Below are 20,863 nucleotides of genomic sequence, written 5' to 3' on the forward strand. Positions count from 1 at the left end.
AACATCTTGAGGAAAAAAAAACGAAGCTGGAGGTCTCACGCTGCCTGACTTTAAGGCATATTATGAAGCCACAGTGGTCAAAACAGCATGGTATTGGCATGAAGATAGATATATCGACCAATGGAATCGAATAGAGTGCTCAGATATAGACCCTCTCATCTATGGACATTTGATATTTGATAAGGCAGTCAAGCCAACTCACCTGGGACAGAACAGTCTCTTCAACAAATGGTGCCTAGAGAACTGGATATCCATATGCAAAAGAATGAAAGAAGACCCATATCTCACACCCTACACAAAAGTTAACTCAAAATGGATCAAAGATCTAAACATTAGGTCTAAGACCATAAAGCAGTTAGAGGAAAATGTAGGGAGATATCTTATGAATCTTACAACTGGAGGCGGTTTTATGGACCTTAAACCTAAAGCAAGAGCACTGAAGAAGGAAATAAATAAATGGGAACTCCTCAAAATTAAACACTTTTGTGCATCAAAGAACTTCATCAAGAAAGTAGAAAGACAGCCTACACAATGGGAATCAATATTTTGAAACGACATATCAGATAAATGTCTAGTATCCAGAATTTATAATGAGATTGTTCAACTCAACAACAAAAAGACAGTCAACCCAATTACAAAATGGGAAAAAGACTTGAATAGACACCTCTCAGAGGAGGAAATACAAATGGCCAAAAGGCACATGAAGAGATGCTCAATGTCCCTGGCCATTAGAGAAATGCAAATCAAAACCACAATGAGATATCATCTCACACCCACCAGAATGGCCATTATCAACAAAACAGAAAATGACAAGTGCTGGAGAGGATGCGGAGAAAGTGGCACACTTATCCACTGTTGGTGGGAATGTCAAATGGTGCAACCACTGTGGAAGGCAGTTTGGCGGTTCCTCAAAAAGCTGAATATAGAATTGCCATATGACCCAGCAATACCATTGCTGGGAATCTACTCAAAGGAATTAAGGGCAAAAACTCAAATGGACATTTGCACACCAATGTTTATCGCAGCGTTATTTACAATTGCAAAGAGATGGAAACAGCCAAAATGTCCATCAACAGACGAGTGGCTAAACAAACTGTGGTATATACATACAATGGAATATTATGCAGCTTTAAGACAGGATAAACTTATGAAGCATGTAATAACATGGATGGACCTAGAGAACATTATGCTGAGTGAGTCTAGCCAAAAACTAAAAGACAAATACTGTATGTTCCCAATGATGTGAATCGACATTCGAGAATAAACTTGGAATATGTCATTGGTAACAGAGTCCAGCAGGAGTTAGAAACAGGGAATCCTGGCAAGAGAGTTGGACACGATCACTCAGTTGGAGGGAGAACTATGGATGCTGGATCTGTAGGGACCTGAAGAGGAGAATGCCCCCAAATGCTTATCTAGATAGGGAGATTTGAATGGAAACCAAAGCAACACCACCAATCAGACTATTTCTGAAGAACTAGATTTTTCAGGTTAAGCCATGGAAAGTCTCAGAGAGAATATTGATTGCCAAGGGTCCTATGAATGAAGAAGTCTATAAAAATAAGGGCCGATTATTAAGGCATGCAAAAAATCCTGCCAGAAGAAACCCTCATCTGAGAAAACAGAAATCAAAAAAGTAAAAGTGTCAGTGAGTCTCAAGAAAGTTTACACTGGGGAGGGAAATCTTGAATCCAATGAATTTAGTCTGAGTCCAAATCTTAATACACAACAGAAAATTCCCGAGGGAGATAGATCTCACACATCTAGGAAAAACTCCAAAGATGATTCAGACCTGATTAAACATCAGAAACTCTTCCCACGAAGGAAACCTTGTAAATGTAATGAATGTGGAAAAGCCTTTAGTTACCAATCAGACCTTATTTTACACAGTAGAGTCCATGGTGGAGAAAAGCCTTTTGCGTGCAGTGAATGTGGGAAAACTTTTAGCAGAAGTACACACTTTATTGAACATCAGAGAACGCACACTGGAGAGAAACCTTATGAATGCAGTGAATGTGGAAAAGCTTTTGGCCGGAGTACACACCTTAGTCTACATCAGAGAATCCATACTGGAGAAAAACCATATGAATGTAGTGAATGTGGAAAAGCCTTTAGCCGAAGCACTAACCTTAGCCAACATCAGCGAATTCATACTCAAGAAAAACCTTACAAATGTAACGAATGTGGGAAAGCCTTCAGTGACCGTTCATCCATAATTCAGCATCAGAGAATACACACTGGAGAGAATCCCTATGAATGCAGTGAATGTGGAAAAGCTTTCAGTTGGATCTCTTCTCTTATTGAACATCAGAGAACACACACTGGGGAAAACCCGTATGTGTGCAGTGACTGTGGAAAAGTGTTCAGTCGAAGCTCATCCCTTATTGAACATCAGAGAATACACACTGGAGAAAAGCCCCATGAATGCAGAGTGTGTGGAAAGGGCTTCGCTCGGAGCTCATCCCTTATTATTCACCAGAGAACTCATACTGGAGAGAAGCCTTACAAATGTAATGGCTATGGGAAGGCTTTCAGTCAGAGTTCAACTCTCATCAGACATCAGCAACTTCACACTAATGAGTAATACGCAAGCTTTTAAAAATCAGTGTTAGCACAAAAGCACATGTGCTTAAGCTCCCACAGCTGGAAAGAAAAATGTATACTTGTTTGAATTTTCTTGCTAGCTGTAAGCCAGTTTCAAACTTTTCTCCCTCCCGTCTTCCCTCCCTCCCTTCCATTCTTCCTTCCTTCCTTCAACTAAATGGTCAAATGAGTGATCAGCGCATCAAGGGGACAGTTTTTTAAATGGCATATTCAATCCAATATTCTGGAGGGTTCTCACCTTAGAGTATACAGTTGTAGTTCCCCTTTTCTATCACATGGGGTCCCTAATAACCTAACCTAAATAATATCTTTTTCTCAACCATCTCAGCCCCTTCACTTAAAGAGGAAATACAGTGTGTGCATTCATAGTTGTTAGCCCCAGTAGAAGAGAGTAAGCTAGCTTCAGCACAGGACTAAAAATTTCTCACCAGTTTGGGAATAATAGTTTTTAGGCAAGTTTAGTCTCTGAATCTGTAAGGACAGATTTTTCTCTTCTTCCCTCCCTCAGTTTTTTTGCTGTAATATATTTTCTTTAAAGTATAACTCAGAGGGGTTTTTCTAATGTGCCTAACTAATCCTAGTTTTAGTTTATCATGTTTACCAAGAATGTCTTAAAATGTTAGAGATGTGTAGTTCCTCCATTATCTTGAAAATAAATTGCTTCAATTGCTGACCTAAAAAAAATTTAAGTCTTTGATATACATTTTGAATTAATTTTTATAGATGGTGTAAGTTGAGGGGCATCCTTATTCTTTAGCATGATGGTTATCCAGTTTTCCAAGCACCATTTGTGAAGAGACTGATCTTTCCCCCACTGAATGGTCTTGACCTTTGTTCAAAACCAATTGACCACAGTTGTGAGGGTTTATTTCTGGGCTCAGTTCTTTTCTATTGGTCTTTATGTCTGTCCTATGCCAGTAACACACTGTTTTGATTTCTGTAGCTTTGCAGCAGTTTTTGTTTGTTTATTTGTTTGTGTTTTTTTTTGCAACAGTTTTATTATCAGGAAGTATGAATCCTCCAACTTTGTTCTTCCTTTTCAAGATTGTCTTGACTGTTCTGGGTCCCCTAAAATTCCATTTGAACTTTACTATGAGTTTTTCCACCAATGCAAATATATGCCAGTTGGGATTTAGATAGGGATTGCATTGAATCTCTAGATTGCTTTGGATCAAATTGTCATTTTTTTTTTTTATTGACCAAACAAAACAACATACAAACACAATATGCATTCTTTAACATATGCACATTCCATACTTGGTATATAATCAGTGGCTCACAATATCATCACATAGTTGTGTATTCATCACCATGATCATTCCTTAGAACATTTGCATCATTCCTGATAAAGAAATAAAGAGAAAAAACTCATACATACAATACCCCTTACCCCTCTTTCTCATTGACCTCTAGTATTTCCATTTATCCAATATATTTTAACCTTTGTTCCCCGTTTTTTTTTTCTATACTCCTTACCAGTCCCTTTCATTGATCACTAGTATTTCAGTCTACTCAATTTATTTTAACATTTGTTCCCCCTATTATTTATTTATTTTTAATCCATATTTTTTGCTCATCTGCCCATACCATAGATAAAAGGAGCATCAGACACCAGATTTTCACAATTACACGATCACATTGCAAAAGGTATATCATTATACATTCATCTTCAAGAAACATGGCTACTGGAACACAGCTCTACAATTTCAGGCACTTCCTATAGCCTCTCTAATACACCTTAAACTAAAAAGGGGATATCTATATAATACATAAGAATAACCTCCAGGATAACCTCTTAGTTCTGTTTGAAATCTCTTAGCCACTGACACTTTATTTTGTCTCATTTTTCTCTTCTCCTTTTCAGTCAAGGAAGTTTTCTCGGTCCCTTGATGCTGAGTCCCAGCTCATTCTAGGATTTCTGTCCCATTCTCCCATTAAGAAACAGGGAGAACAGTGAGTTTGCTTGCCGTGTTGGCTGAGAGAGAGATAGGCCATATCTGATCAACAAAAGAGGTTCTCTGGAGGTGACCCTTAGGCCTAATTTTAAGTAGGTTTAGCCTAACCTTTGCGGGAGTAAGTTTCATATGAACAAAACCCAAGATTGAGAACTTGGCCTGTTAATTTGGTTGTCCCCACTGCTTGCGAGAATATCAGGAATTCTCAAAATGGGGATGTTGAATTTTCTCCCTTTCTCGCCATACCCCCAAGGGGACTTTGCAAATACTTTTTTATTCACTGTTCAAATCACTGTGGAATTTATCGGGGCATCACACTGGACAAACCTACAAAATCTCATGCCCTGTTCAAGGTTCCATGTACTTATGGTGTTCAACTATCCTGTCCATATAAGTTATATTAGAAAATGCACTAGTCAAAATATGAATCAAATTGTCATCTTAGCAATAGTAAGTCTTCCAATTCATGAGTACAGGATATATTTCCATTTATTTAGGTCTTCCTCAATTTCTTCTCTAGTAGTGCTTTGTAGTTTTCAGTGCACAAGTATTACATCTCATTGGTTTAATTTATTCCTAGGTATTTCATTCTTTGGAATACTTTTGTACACGGAATTTTTTCTTGATTTCCTTTTTGTATTGTTCATTGCTAGTGTATAGAAATACAACTGATTTCTGGGTATTGATTTGTATCCTTCACCTTTGTTGAAATCATTTATTAGTTTTAACAATCGTTTTGTGGATTCTTCAGGGTTCTCTAGATCATCTAGGTCGTCTGCCAATAGGGATAGTTTTGCTTCTTTCTTTTTATTTCTCTTTTTGTCTAATTGCTTTAGCTAGAATTTCCAGTACTGTGTTGAATAGAAGTGGCAAAAATGGGCATCTGTTCTAGTTTGCTAGCTGCTGGAATGCAATATACCAGAAACAGAATGACTTTTAAAAGTGGGAATTTAATAAGTTTCTAATTTACAGCTCTAAGGCCAAGAAAATGTCCCAATTTAAGCAAGTCTATAGAAATGTCCAATCAAAGGCATCCGGGTAAAGATACCTTGGTTCAGGAAAGCCAATGAAGTTCAAGGTTTCTCTCTCAAGTGAGAAGGCACATGACGAACATAGTCAGGGCTTCTTTCCCAGCTGAAAGGACACATGGCGAACACGGCGTTATCTACTAGCTTTCTATCCTGGCTTCTGATTTCATGAAGCTCCCCAGGAGGCGTTTTCCTTCTTCATCTCAAGCATCATGCTGCTGCTGCGTTCTCTTCTCTCTCCGAATCGCCTTCATTTTCCAAATGTTTCCTCTTTTATAGGACTCCAGAAACTTCTCAAGACCCACCCAAATGGATGGAGACATGTCATCACCTAATCCAGCTTAACAACTCTTGATTAAATCACATCTCCAGGGAGATGATCCAATTACAGTTTCAAGCATAAAATGCTGAATAGGGATTAGAAGAAATGGCTGCCTTTACAAAATAGGATTGAGATTAAAACATGGCTTTTCTAGGGTACATAACATCATTTCAGACCAGCACAGCATCCTTATCTTTTTGTTGATCTTAGGGGAAATGCTTTCAGTCTTTCCCTATCGAGTAAGATATTAGCTGTTGTTTTTTTTTCATGTATGATATAAATTGTTTTTGTGGGTTAAAACTCTAAAAATGATAAAGTTGTCCATTTTCCTCAAATCATATATAGATTTAGTGTAATCCCCAACAGAATCTGGAGGAGGGTAAGGAATGTAAAACTTGAAACTAAAGGATCAAATAGCCAGGACATTCTTGAAGGCAAAAAAGGTGGAAGGACTTGCTTTCTTGCATATTCGGAATGCAATATACCAGAAATGGAATGGTTTTTTAAAAAGGGAAATTTATTAAGTTGCAGATTTACAATTCTAAGGCCTTAAAAATGTCCTAAATAAAGCAAGGCTATAGAAATGTCCAATCTAAGGCGTCCAGGAAAAGATACCTTGGTTCATGAAAGAGATGGGTCCAAAACACCTCTGTCAGCTGGAAAGGCACATGGCAATGTCGGCCAGCTTTCTTTTCTCATTTCATAAGTTTCCCGGGGTGATTTCCTTCTACATCTCCAAAAGTCTCTGGCTATGACAATTAGACAAAAGCTCTATCAGCATTGTTGTCTTTAAAGCTTTTTCCAGAATGATTCCCTCTTAAAGGACTCCAGTAAGCAACCCCACCTTGAATGGGTGGAGACATCTCCATGGAAGCCCCCTAATCAAAATGTACCATCCACAATTGGGTGGGTCACATCTCTGAAAACAATCAAAGAGATCCACCCAGCAGTAGTGAATGAGGATTAAAGAATTTGGCTTTTCTGGGGTACACAAGAGATTCAAACTGGTACAGATATTTAAATATATTATAAAATTATAAGTAAGATAGTATCATTTAGGTGTAAGAATAATAGATGCCTAATTTTAATTAATCCTGAGAAAATGGACTAGGGTCTTAAAAAGAGACCATAGATCGAAGATAATACTAATACTGCCAGCATAACTAAACAACAAGAAAGCATACTTGAGTCAACATTTTATCTTATTGTTCATTTTGTCTTACTACTGAGATTCTAAGCATCTGGAGATTAGAGACTGTTCTTGTTCTACTTTAAAAAACATCTGCAGCAGAATCTGTCATAACACTGGTTATGTTAGAGGTTTTTAATGATTGCTTTGACTCAAATTTATTAGGTACTTGAGATTTTTTTTTGTAATGTAGATATTGATTTTTAATTTTTTTGGTTTTAGATCTGCTGATTTGGGTCCTACTTTATTGACAAGACCTGCACAACCAACACTTACCAGAGTGCCCCCACCTATTCTTCCAAGGCCATCACAGCAGACAGGAAGCAACAATGTGAACACTTTCAGACCTGCTTACAGTTCATTTTCTTCTGCATATAGTCCTTATGGAAATTCATTTTATGGAAGCTATAACCCTTATAGTTATGGATATAATGGGTTGGGATATAACCGCTTCCGTGTAGATGATCTTCCGCCCAGTAGATTTGTTCAGCAAGCTGAAGAAAGCAGCAGAGGTGCATTTCAGTCCATTGAAAGTATTGTGCATGCTTTTGCCTCTGTCAGTATGATGATGGATGCTACCTTTTCAGCTGTCTATAACAGTTTCAGGGCTGTATTGGATGTAGCAAATCATTTTTCCCGATTAAAAATACATTTCACAAAGGTTTTTTCAGCTTTTGCATTAGTTAGGACTATACGGTATCTTTACAGACGGTTACAGTGGATGATAGGCTTAAAAAGAGGCTCAGAGAATGAGGACCTTTGGGCAGAAAGTGAAGGAACTGTAGCTGGCCTTAGTGCTGAGGACAGAGCAGCTAACTCTGCAAAATCTTGGCCAATATTCTTGTTCTTTGCTGTTATACTTGGCGGTCCTTACCTCATCTGGAAACTGCTGTCTACCCACAGTGATGAAGTAACAGGTAAGAGTAAGGGAAAGGGTTTAGAAACCATTTACCAATCTAAGCTCTCAAGAATAGATTTGTAAAATTAGCCTTCTTTATATTTATTTGTGTTTAACATTTTTAACCACTTGTATTTTCAGTTTAGAACCTCAAAACTAAATGGAATGCATAGCAAAATCAGACTTGCTGTTTTATTCATTGTTAGTTCAGTTTAACAGTACACATTACTTCTGTTTACGAGGTATTGAACTTGGTGCTGTGGAGGATACGAAGACACACAGAGCATAATCCCTACCTTTTTAAACTTATAGGGGAGGTAAAACATGTATACAGGTCATTGTAATGAGGCAGAGAGGTAAGGAAGGTGCCAGTTCGAAAGAGAAATAAAGTTTATTGAATATTTATTATATGCAAGACACTGTGCTACTAATTTTTTTGTGTATTTTTCCTCATTTAATTCTTACAGTAACCTTAAGAGATAAAAATTACCCTCATTTTATATGTGACAGAACTTGTATACAAATTCGGAGAAGTCGCTTGCCCAAGGTCAAATCTTTGATAAGGCAGAAATAGAAACAAAACCAGACTTGTTTGACTCTTAAGCCCATGCTGGTACAGAATACAATCTCAGTTAAGAAAAGTAGTCATCATTTTTGGTTGTGGTATCAAGAAGAAATGGCATCTGATGGTGAATATGCAACTATGTGATGATATTGTGAATTACTGATTACATATGTAGAATGGAATGATCATATATTAAGAATGTGTTTCTTTCTTGTAATTTTTTTAAATTTAAAAATCAATAAAAAATAAGAAGAAATGGCATCTGACTTAGATTTTTGAAGGAGAGTAACATTTCCTCAGTTTTGTAGGAAAAAAAGGACTGTCAAGCAGCTGGAACAACTTGAACAAAAGCACAAAGGCAGGAAATATGTGATTTATTCAGCAGTTGCCTATAGTATTGAATACAAGAATAGTAAGAAATAAGGCTCACTTGATTCTTGAAGATGATTGTATAACTATATAGCTTTTACACTGTGACTGTGTGATTTTGAAAACCTCGTGTGTGATGCTTCTTTTATCCCAGGGTATGGACAGAATGAGTAAAAAAAAAAAATAAGGATAAATAATAAATAATGGGGGGATAAAACGGTAAAAAATTGGATAGGTTGAAATACTAGCAGTTAGTGAGAGGGAGGGATAAGGAGCATGGGATTTATGAGTTTTTTATTTCTTTTTCTGGAGTGATGCAAATGTTCTAAAAATGATCATGGTGATGAATACACAGCTACGTGATGATATTGTAAGCCATTGATTATATACCTTGTATGAACTGTGTGTGTGAGAAGATTTCTCAATAAAAATGCTAAGACATTTGAAGGCTGATAGTAGGATATCTTAATTGCCACTGTGAGACTAATTTCATTTAGTAATAAGCAGGTTGTTTTTGGTTTTGAGCATGCTGTGACATACAGTGCTCTAAAGAGGTCAGTCTATCTGAAGTGCTTAAGGTAGGTCAGTGGAGGTTTAAAACAGGTTGAAATTATAAAGGTAAATTTCAACCTGTTCAAAAGAAAATATAAAGGTAAAATTCATAAAGGATTTGAGGTTATGTTCATTCTTTTTTTTTTTTTGGCAGTTTTATTGAGATGTATTCACATACCATACAGTCCATCCAAAGTATACAGTCAGTGGCTCATAGTATCATCACGTAGTTGTACATTGATCACCACAGTCAATTTTAAAACATTTTCATTACTCCAAAAAAATAACAAAACCAAAACATACCATACATCTTGTCCCCACCTTCCATTATTGACCCCTGGCATTGGTGTGGTACATTTGTTACTATTGATGAAAAAATATTAAAATTGTATTGTTAAGTATAGTCCATAGTTTGCAATAGGTGCCTTATTCCCCATGTGCCGTTATATTATTAACGCCTTGTAATGGTGGCATACATTTGTTTTAGTTCATGAAATAACATTTTTATATTTGTACTCTTATTCAGTCATTGTCCACCACAAAGTTCACTCTGTTATACAGTCCCATGTTTTATCCTGTAACTTGCCTTCTGGTCACATACATGACTCTAAACTTTCCCTTGAATTGCCATCACATACATAATTCATTGCTGTTAATTACATGATCCATAATATGCTACCATCCCCTCTATCCATTTCCAAACATTTAAATTCAACCTGGTTAAAAATTCTGCACACATTAAAAATCTGCTCCTAATTCTCTGCCCTTTTTCTGTCTACTGGTAACTTATATTCTAGATTTTAACTCTGAGTTTACATGTTATAATTAGTTCATATTAGTGAGATCATACAGTATTGGTCCTTTTATGTCTGACTTCTTTCACTCAACATAATATCCTCAAAATTCATCCATGTTGTCATGTCCATCAGGACTTCATTCCTTCTTAGTACTGAATAAAATTCCAACAGTTTATATACCACATTTTGTTTATCCATAGGTTGATAGACTTTTGGGCTGTTTCCATCTTTTGGCTGTTGTGAATAACACCACTGTGAACATAGATGTGCAAGTGTCTGTTCACATCCCTGCTTTTAGTTCTTCTGGGTATATACTGAGTAGTGAGATTGTAACTCTGTACTTAGCTTTCTGAGGAACCACCAAACCATCTTCCACAGCTGCTCTACCATTTTACATTCCTACCAGAGGTGAATAAGTGTTTCTGTTTCTTCTGTATCCTCTCCAGCACTTGTGGTTTCCTGTTTGTTTAATCATGGCCTTTTTAATAGGTGTGAAATTATGTCTCACTTTGGTTTTAATTTGCATTTCCCTGATAGCTAATGAAGATGAGCATCTTTCCGTATCCTTTTTAGCCATTTGTATTCCTCTTTGGAAAAATGTCTATTCATACATATCTTTTGCCCATTTTTAATTGTGTAGTTTGTCTTCTTATCATTGAGTTGTACAATTTCTTTATATATTTTGAGTATCAAACCCTTGTCAGATATGTGGTTTCCAGATATTTTCAATGGGAGAAAATGTCCTCTTCACTCTTTTGACAAGGTCCTTTGAAGCACAGAATTCTCAATTTTGAGAATTTTTCCTTTTGTGCTTGTGCTTTGGGTATAAGATCTAGAAAACTGCCACATAGCAGCTCTTGAGATGTTTCTCTACATTTTCTTCTAGGAGTTTTATGGTACTCACTTATATATTTAGGTTTCTAATCCATTTTGAGTTAATTTTTCTGTAGAGAATGGGATAAAGGTACTCTTTTATTCTTTCAGATACGGATATGTAGTTCTCTCAGCACCATTTGTTGAAAAGATTATTCTGTCACAGTTGCCAGGACTTGGCAGCCTTGTCGAAAATCAGTTAATCATAGATCTGAGGGTCTATTTCAGAACTCTCAGTTTGATTTCACTGATCAATATGTCTATCTTTATGTCAGTACCATGCTGTTTTGACCACTGTAACTTTGAGTATGCATTAAAGTCAAATGCATACTGTGCATTTGTGCACTGTGCATTGTGATTCTTCCAACATCATTCTTCTCTTTTAAGATGTTTTTGACCATTCAGGGCCTTTTACCTTTCCATATAATTTGATGATTGGCTTTCCCATTTCTTCAAAGTAGGGAGCTGGAATTTTGTTTGGAATTGCCTTGAATCTGTAAATCACTTTGAGTAGAATTGATATCTTAACTACATTTAATTTTCCAATCCATGAACACAGAATGTCCTTCCATTTATTTAGTTGTTCTTCAATTTCTTTTAGCAAGGTTTTGTAGTTTTCTGAATAGAGGTCCTATCTCCTTGGTTAAATTTATTCCTAGATATTTGCTTCTTTTAGTTGGTATTGTAAATGGAATTTTTTTCTTGATTTCGTCTTGAGATTGCTCATCACTGGTGTATAAAAACACTGCAGATTTTTGTGAGTTTATCTTGTATTCTGCCTTTGCTAAACTGTTTAATGGCTCTGTTAGTTTTATTGTATTTTTTTCAGGACTTTCTAAATATAGGACCATGTTGTCTGCAAAGAGTGAAAGTTTTACTTCTTCCTTTCCAATTTGGACATTTTTTCTTTCTTTTTCTTGCCTAATTGCTCTAGCTGTACAATTGTTCTTAATATCCTCCTAAGATTTTTTTATTTCTATGGGTTCAATAGTAATATCTCCCCTCTCGTTTCTGATGTTTTTTAAACTTGCATCTTCTCACTTCTTTGTCAGTCTGGCTAATGGTTTGTCAATTTTGTTGCTCTTCTCTTAAGAACCAACTTCTGTTACTGATTCTATTGTTTTTTTATTCTTTTTATTTCTGCTCTGATGTTTATCTCCTTTCTTCTGTTTGCTTTTGTATTAGTTTGCTGTTCTTTTTCTAGTTTCTCCAGGTGTGCAGTTATTAGGTCTTTGATTTTAGCTCTTTCTTCCTTTTTAGTGAAGGTGCTTAGGACTATAACTTTTCCTGTTAGCACTGACTTTGCTGTGTGTTCTGTTCATAGCACAGAACGTCCCGTATGTTCTAATATGTTGTGTTCTTTGTTTTTATTCATCTCAAGATATTTACTAATTTCTCTTTGACCCACTGATTATTTAAGAGTATGTTGTTTAACCTCCGTATGATTTCCAGCGTCATTCCACTATGATTGAGAAAGTGCCTTGTATAATTTCAATCTTTTTAAATTTATTACTAGTTTTGTGACCCAACATGTGTTCTGTTCTGGAGAATGCTCCATAAGCACTTAAGAAGAACTTATATCCCTACTGTTTTGGCATTCTGTAAATGTCTGTTAGGTCTAGTTCATTTATCAGTTTTTCTCAAGTTCAGTTTCCTTATTGATCCTCTGTTGATGACAGGGGTGTATGAAAATCCCCAACTATTATTGTAGAGACCTCTGTTTTTCCCTTTAGTTTTGTCAGTGTTTGCTTCTTATGTTTTGGGGCACCCTGATTACGTACATAAATATTTATGGCTGTTATTTCTTCTTGGTGGATTACCCCTTTTATTCGTATATAATATCCTTCCTTGTTTCTAATAACATTTTTGCCTTTAAAGTCAATTTTGTCCAGTTTACTATGGCTACCCCAGTTTGTGTTTGTGTGTGTGTGTGTGTGTGTGTGTGTGTGTGTTTGTCTTCTGTTTGCCTGGAATATTTTTTTTCCAGCCTTTCATTTTCAATCTATTTGTATCCTTGCATCTAAGGATGTAAACAGCACATAGATCAAATTTTTTATACATTCTGCAAATCTGTGTCTTTTGATTGAAGAGTTAATCCATTAACACTCAGTGTTGTTACTGGTAAGGCAGTACTAACTTCAGCCATTTTATTCTTTAGCATTTGTGTGTCGTATGTTTTTTCTCTCTTTTTGTCCTTTCAGTTACGCTTACTGATAATCTTCATTTCTACACTCTCCTCCAAGCCTCTTCTGTCTCTTCTTTTCTTTTTAGCCTGCAGAACTCCATTTAGTATTTCTTGTAGGGCAAGACTCTTGTTAACCAACTCTCTCAGCATCTGTTTATCTCTCAGCATCTGTTTATCTGTGAATATTTTAAACTCTTCCTTATTTTTGAAGGACAGTTTTGCCAGATAAAGAATTCTTAGCTGTCAGTTTTTCTCTTTCAGTACCTTAAATATATCATACTCCTGTCTTCTCACCTCCATGGTTTCTGATGAGAAATCAGCACTTAATCTTATTGCAGTTCCCTTGTATATGACGAATCACTTTTCTCTTGTTGCTTTTAGAATTATTTTTCTTTCTCAGTTGACATTCTTATCTGTATGTCTCATAGTGGGTTTATTAGGGGTTTTTCTGTTTGGAGTATGCTGTGCTTCTTAGACTTAGGAAATTTTCAGCCATAATTTCCTTGAATATTCTTTCTGCCCCTTTTCCCTTCTCTTCTCCTTCTGGGACACCCGTGACGTGTATGTTTGTGTGCTTTGTATTGTCATTCAGTTCCCTGAGACCCTGCTCACAATTTTCCATTCTTTTCTCTATCTGTTCTTTGTCCGTTCAATTTGGATATCTTGTCTTCTGGGTCACTAATCCTTTCTTTTGCCTGTTCAAATCTGCTTGAGCCGGTTTGAAAGGATTTTTGTACCCTCAAAAAGCCATGTTTTAATCCCAATCAATCTTGTGAGAGCAGTGGTTTCTTCTAATCCCTATTTAGTACTATAGGTTGGAAACTTGATTAGGTTATCATCACAGAGATGTGACTCAATCAGTTGTGAGTATTAAGCTTGATAAGATGGAGAAGTGTCTCCACCCATTCTGTGTGAGTCTTGATTACTTTACTGAGATCCTATAAAAAAGGAAACATTTTTTGAAGAGAATGCCTTTTGAGAGCAATGAGAAAGCCACAGCACAGCAGAGCCATGAGGCCAAGAGAACCACAGAGTCCACCAGCCAGCAACATTTGGAGATTCTGAGAGGGCAGAAAAGGATGACAGAATGATGAGAACCACGAAGCAGAGTTCACCAGTGTGCCGGTTTGAAAGGCTATATGTACCCTAGAAAAGCCATGTTTTAATCCTAATTCCATTTTGTAAAGGCAGCCATTTCTTCTAATCCCTATTCAGTACTGTATGTTTGAAACTTTAATTAGATCATCTCCCTGGAGATGTGACTCAATGAACAGTGATTGTTAAGATGGATGTGTCTCCACCCTTTCCAGGTGGGTCTTGATTACTTTACTGGAATCCTATAAAAGAGGAAACAGTTTGGAGAAAGGAGGTGTAATAGTTAGATTCAGGTGTCAACTTGTCTAGGTGAAGGTGCCTAGTTTTATTGCTGTGAACATGAGCCAATGGCATGTGAACCTCATCTGTTGGTGTTTACATCTGCAGTGGCCTAGGAGGTATGCCTGCTGCAATGAATGGTGTTTGATTTAACTGACTGGTGCTTAAATGAGAGAACTCAACGTAGCACAGCCAAAGCAGCCCAGCATACCTCATCTCAGCACTTACACCTCAGCCCAGGCCTTTGGAGATACAAAAAGAAATCACCCCGGGAAAAGTTGTTGGAACCCAGAGGCCTGGAGAGAAGGCCATCAGAGATTGTCCTGTGCCTTCCCACATAAGAAAGAACCTCAGTTGAAAGTTAGCTGCCTTTCCTCTGAAGAACTATATGTTAACTAAATAAATCCCCTTTTATTGAAAGCCAATCTGTCTCTGGTGTGTTGGATTCCAGCAGCTAGCAAACTACAACAGGAGATTCGGAGAGTGCAGAGAAGAACAACAGAGCCACGAGAAAGCCACAACAGAGAACACTGCAGAACCACAAAGCAGAGAGTCCACCAGCCAACAACTTTTGGAGATAAAGAAGGAAAACACCTCCCTGGGAGCTGGAGAAAAAGCTCAAAGATGACGCCATGTTTACCATGTGCTCTTCCAGCCAAGAGAGAATCCCTGACCATGTTCGCCATGTGCCTTTCCACTTGAGAGAGAAATCCTTAACTTCATTGGCCTCCTTGAATCAAGGTATATGTCCCTGGATGCCTTAGGTTGGACATTTCTTTGGACTTAATTGGGACATTTTCATGACCTTAGAACTATAAACTTGTAACTTATTAAATTCCCCTTTATAATAAAGTGATTCCATTTCTGGCATATTGCATTCCAACAGCTAGCAAACTGGAACACTGCTGTTGTATGCTTCTAGCGTATTTTTTTTAATCTCATCTATGTGCCTTTCATCCCCATACAACCTTATACTATTCTTTGCATACTTTCAAATTCTTCTTTATATTATCCCTGAGTCATCTTAATGTCCTTTATCTCTTTAGCCATATTTTCCTTCATCTTTTTGTATTACTTTAGGATACTTGTTTGAACATCTTTATCTAGTTCTTCCAAATTCTCTATCTCCTCCAACTTTGTAATTTGTTCCTTTGGGCCATATCTTTTTCTTTCTTAGTATGGCTTGTAATGTTTTTGCTTGATGTGGGCATCTGATTATCTTGATGAGATTATTCTAAGGTCAGTTTCCCTCTTATTTCTGTTTGTTAATGCTGCCAGAATGCAATATACCAGAAATGGGTTGGCTTTTATAAAGGGAATTTATTAAATTACAAGTTACAATTCTAAGACCATGAAAATCAACATCAAGAAAAGGATGTCTTCACTCAAGAAAGGCTGACTGCGTCCAGGGTTTCTCTGTCACGTGGGAAGGCACATGGTGCTGTCTGTTGGACCTTTGCTGTTGGTTTCATTGTTTTCAGCTCCTGATTCTAGTGGCCTCCTCTCTGAGCTTCTGTCTGTCTCCGAGCATATGTACTGTCTGTCTGCTCTCCAAGCATCTTCAGGGTTCTGTGTCTTGCTTTCATTTCTCTGTGAGCTCTTTTAAGGACTCCAGTAAACTAATTAAAACCCATCTTGAATGGGCAGGGCCACATCTCCATGAAAATAATCTAATCTAAAGATCTTGCCCACAGTTGGGTGGGTCACATCTCTGTGGAAACAACTAATCAAAAGACCCCACCCACAAGATTGAATTAAAAGAGTATGGCTTTTCTGGGGTAGATAACAATTTCAAATCAGAGTACCTCTCTTGTCTAAGATTTTGTTGTTGATTAGGTTTGTTTGAAAACTCTTTTCACGCTTGGTTCATCAGTACTTCCCAGTCAAAACAGGGTTAGGGACCCACTCAGGGGGGCACAGACCAGTTCCAAATGGCCCTGTGAAGAGGGTCAAGAAAGCTTCCCAAGACTGCATTCTCCCACTCTACCCACCAGTTGGTGCTCTATGGAAATCTTCCTCACGGCTCTACAAAGGCAGGTTATTATTCACCCTCTCTCCACTCTGCTTCTGAGCAGTGCAGGTGGTCTAAGCACTGGTGCCATAAGCACCTGTCTGGAAAGTGCCAAAGCTATGGGCCCCAGAGGTTCAATTTCACTGGTCAACAGTTCAGTCGGAACTATGCGGCATCCCCCTCTGATCCCTGGTAAAAGGGCATCTCCGACTTCCCCTGTCTGCAGCAACCCACTGGACAGGAACCAGCCTTCTAGAAGCTGCTTCCTTCAAGGATGGCAGATAGATACCAGGAGCCACAGGACAGCAAGTCACTCACCTCAGTTACTCTGTAGAAACAGTGGCTCCACAAGTGACATGGGCACCTGTCCGGAAAGGGCCAAGGCTGCAGGTCGCAGAGATCCAATTTTGCTGGCCAGCAGGAGAGCAAGAAAAACCTCAGTTTTTCTCTGTCATGATTTCTCTGTCTTTTCATCCCACTCTTCTCTGGAGGGTGTATAGTACTTCCCTTGTATCCTGAGTCCAGGAACTGTTGCTTTGGACAGTTTCTGCCTGTCCTCTAGGTGTATTGGGTGGAGGAATGATTTCCACTGCTCCTTATTCCACCATCTTCCTAGAAGTCCTCCCCCCAAATACCGTGTTCATTCTTATGTTCTCAACATCTAACACACTGCTTGGCACATAAAAGGCACTTAATACTTATAGTAATTTGGGGACATCAGGACGTTTTTGCGTTAGAATAGTTGAGAGCTATGAAGGGCTGAGCTATGAAAGTGGTAGTATAGACATTAATAGATTCAACACGATTTAGTTAATGGCTAAATGTGGTACATGAAAGGAAAGGAGGAATCAAAATGCCCTATACCTTTAAACTTGAATTATTAGGAGGATGTTTAGTCATTCAGCAAATATTTATTGAGTGTCTCTAATATGCTAGGCACATTCTGGGAATTAAGGATATAGCAGTGAATAAAACATTAAAAATCCCTTTGTGACATTTTATTGGGGGGGTAATAAAGACAAATCAGAAAGTCGGTAGGAAGTCAGAGGTAAAGAGTGCCATAGAAAAAAATAAAAAAGAGAAGAGACTTGGGGAATGTCAGCTAGAAAGAGATATTATGGTGGTAAATGTAGTCAGGGAAAGCCTCCCCACAGAGTTGAAGAAATAAGCCCTGCACCTATTGAGGAAAGAGTGTTTGAGACATAGAGAACAGCAGAAGTGCATGGGTCTTTAAGAGCACTATGCCTGGCATATCGGGTAAACAGGAAGGAGGCCAGTGTGGTAGGAGCAGAGTGACAGTAGCAGGAGATGAAGGTGGTGGCGGCGGGGGGAGGTATAGAGATGAGCCTTGTAAACATTTATAAGAACTCAAACCTTTATTCTGGATTGAGAATCCATGGCAAGGTTTTGAATGAAGGCAAAATATGATCTAGCTTTGATTTTAGAAAGTAAATCTGATTGCTGAGAGTGGTCTTTAGATAGAGCTAGGGCAGAAGAGACTGATCGCAAGAGTCAAGAGGCCATTATAATAATTCAGGTGAGAGTTGGTGGTGACTTGGCTCTGGGTGGCAATGATAAAGGTCCTAGTCAAATTGTGGATATATTTTTGAAAGTAAAACCAATAAAATAAATATAGCAAAATCACTTGGAACAACTGGTTTGTGATCTGTTATGCAAATTTGGTAAAGGTTATATTGAATTTGAGGGGGCAGTGGGATATTAAAGTGGAGCTATTCAGAAAGTAATTTTAAAGACAGGACAAGATCTTAGGGAAGAGGTAAAAAATGAAAGATTTACAGAGTCATCCCCCATAGATTTTATAGTTGAAGCAGTGTAAGTGGATGGTATAGTACTATTGGAGACTGCACAGAAAGAATAGAAAGGTAAGATTGAAATCAGAAATGATAGAAGGGAAACCATATTGCTTTATTATAGAAGCTTAAGGGTGAAAGGAAGAAGTTTCAAGAAGGAAAAGAAGGTGCTGTTGTAGTTTGCAAGCTCCTGGAATGCAATATGCCAGAAAAAGAAAGACTTTTTAAAAGGGGAATTTATGAAGTTTACTGTTCTAAGGCCATTAAAATGTCCAAATTAAGGCTCCTACAAGAGGTTACCTTCACTCATAAAAGGCAATGAAGTTCAGGGTTTCTTACTCAGTAGAAGGGCACATGGCAAAGTCTGCTAGCCTTCTCTCTGGAATTCTTGTTTTGTGAAACTCCCCTGGGGGCGTTTTCCTTGTTTTTTGTTGTTGTTGTATAGAATTATTTGTTGTATTTTTTATCAGCAGATACTTTGCAGCAGTCTCTGGCTGCATAGATTCTAAAGCTTTTTCCTAAATGGTTCCATCTTAAAGGACTCCCAGTAAGCAGTCCCACCTTGAATGGTTGGAGACACATCACCATGGAAACCATCTAATCAGAAGCTCCACCCACAATTGGGTGGGTCACATCTCCATAGAAATAATCCAAAAGCTCCCACCCAGCAGTATTGAATGAGGATTAAAGAATTTGGCTTTTCTGGGGTGTACAATAGATTCAAACTGGCACAGGTGCTATAAAGGATAATGTCAAGAACTGAGAAAAAATTATTAGACTTGGCAGCTAAAGATCATCAGCTCTAGTAAGGGGTTTTGGTAGAGTGGATGAGACAAGCTGTTGGGAGAATAAGGGATAAATAAAGTTAGATATGAAAAAAAGGAAAAATTGACAATGAATGGAAAGAAAGAGAAAGAATGGCCTAGAGAAGATTAGCTGGTTATGAGCAAGTAAATGTGGTGGTTTTCAGTTTTTTATTTTGCCTTGTCTTTTAAGAAGTTATGAGATATGAGAATGTGGTTAGACTGAAAGAAAGGAGTCATGGAAGGAGCAATTGAATAGATGATGGACAAAGAAGAGTTAAGTGATGAGAAAGCCTCCTATAGAAGGTAGAAGAAGATGAGATCTAAGGAACCAGGTAAAAAAAAAAGGAAAGTGGGGGTAGTTCTTTACCTGAGGCAAAAGAGGAGGAAAATTGAGTAATGATACAGAGAGAATTTTGAAGAAGTACAATTGTAGAAGCTTAGATTCCAGTGATTCTTATCAGTTTTAGAGGAAGGGTTGGCAAACTATGACCTGTGGGCCAAATATGGCGTTTCCTATTTTTATATATCCCACAAGCTAGGAGTGGTTTTTACTATTCCTATTATTGGGAAAATATTGGGGGAAAAAATCAAAAGAAGAGTAATGTTTCATGACATGAAATTTCATATTTCATTGTCTATAAATAAAATTTTACTGGAACACAGCCACACTCATTTGTATACATATTGTTATGGCTACTTTCACACTACAGTGGCAGAGTTGAGTAGTTTGCAACAGAGACCATATGTTCTCATTGCTTCACATTGTTCTTGGCACATTACAAATCTGTGTCAAGTTGTCACTTGACAGCCTTTTGAATGCCATATGAATCATTATACTGCTATATATTTTTATTAGGAGTGCACATCCATCATATCATACAAGAAAGAAAAGTGAACTTTGATTATTTTGTTATTGAGTTAGATAGATGGGAAAGCATTATGCAGTGACACTACAGTTACGTAGATGCATATAATTAATGTCAGCATTACCAGACCAAACACTCATCACAATATTCCTAACTCTCAGAAAGCAACAGTCAGAAAAATTTGAAAATTTGAATTTGAAAATTTAAATTGGAATAGTTCATCATAGCAGAATTTTTTCACCAAAAGAATGAAAATGAAGCTATAACCAAAGTAGATTTGGAGGAAGCGCATTTATTAGCCAAGCAAGGAAAACTATTTAGATTATATGTATTGCAGCAGCAGAAGGAATGTGTGGTTTAAGAAATCTTTTTCTTCCCTAAGGCAATGAAGATATTCTCAGTTTGAGAAGATTTACAGTTTTGCCTTTTACATTTAGATTTACAATTGATCTGGTATTATTTTTGTGTAAGATGTGAGTCTGGAGTTCAGTTTTTCCAATACGTAGCCAATTAACCAGCACCATTTATTGAAAAGATAACCTTTCCCTGCTGTTCTACAGGGCCACTTTAAAAAAATATGTTTTTATTGACAAATCTTCACACACATACAGTCCACACATGGTGTATGTACAATCAGTGACTCACAGTGTCATCACAT

The 20,863-nt window shown here is 37.4% G+C and overlaps 1 protein-coding gene and 1 pseudogene across 1 annotated transcript in view; both read left to right on the forward strand.

Annotated features, from left to right (window-relative positions):
• The window catches only part of PEX13 (peroxisomal biogenesis factor 13), a 39,563-nt gene that overhangs the window by 13,393 nt on the left and 5,307 nt on the right, over positions 1–20,863 (forward strand). The window contains exon 2 of the mRNA XM_077134311.1: positions 7,321–8,015. Within this exon, the coding sequence (XP_076990426.1) occupies positions 7,321–8,015 (695 nt within the window). The remainder of the gene's footprint in view (positions 1–7,320; positions 8,016–20,863) is intronic.
• LOC143660867 (uncharacterized) lies at positions 385–7,283 on the forward strand (annotated as a pseudogene).

This window comes from Tamandua tetradactyla, chromosome 17 (assembly GCF_023851605.1).
Source record: "Tamandua tetradactyla isolate mTamTet1 chromosome 17, mTamTet1.pri, whole genome shotgun sequence".
Classification (NCBI taxonomy): domain Eukaryota; kingdom Metazoa; phylum Chordata; class Mammalia; order Pilosa; family Myrmecophagidae; genus Tamandua; species Tamandua tetradactyla.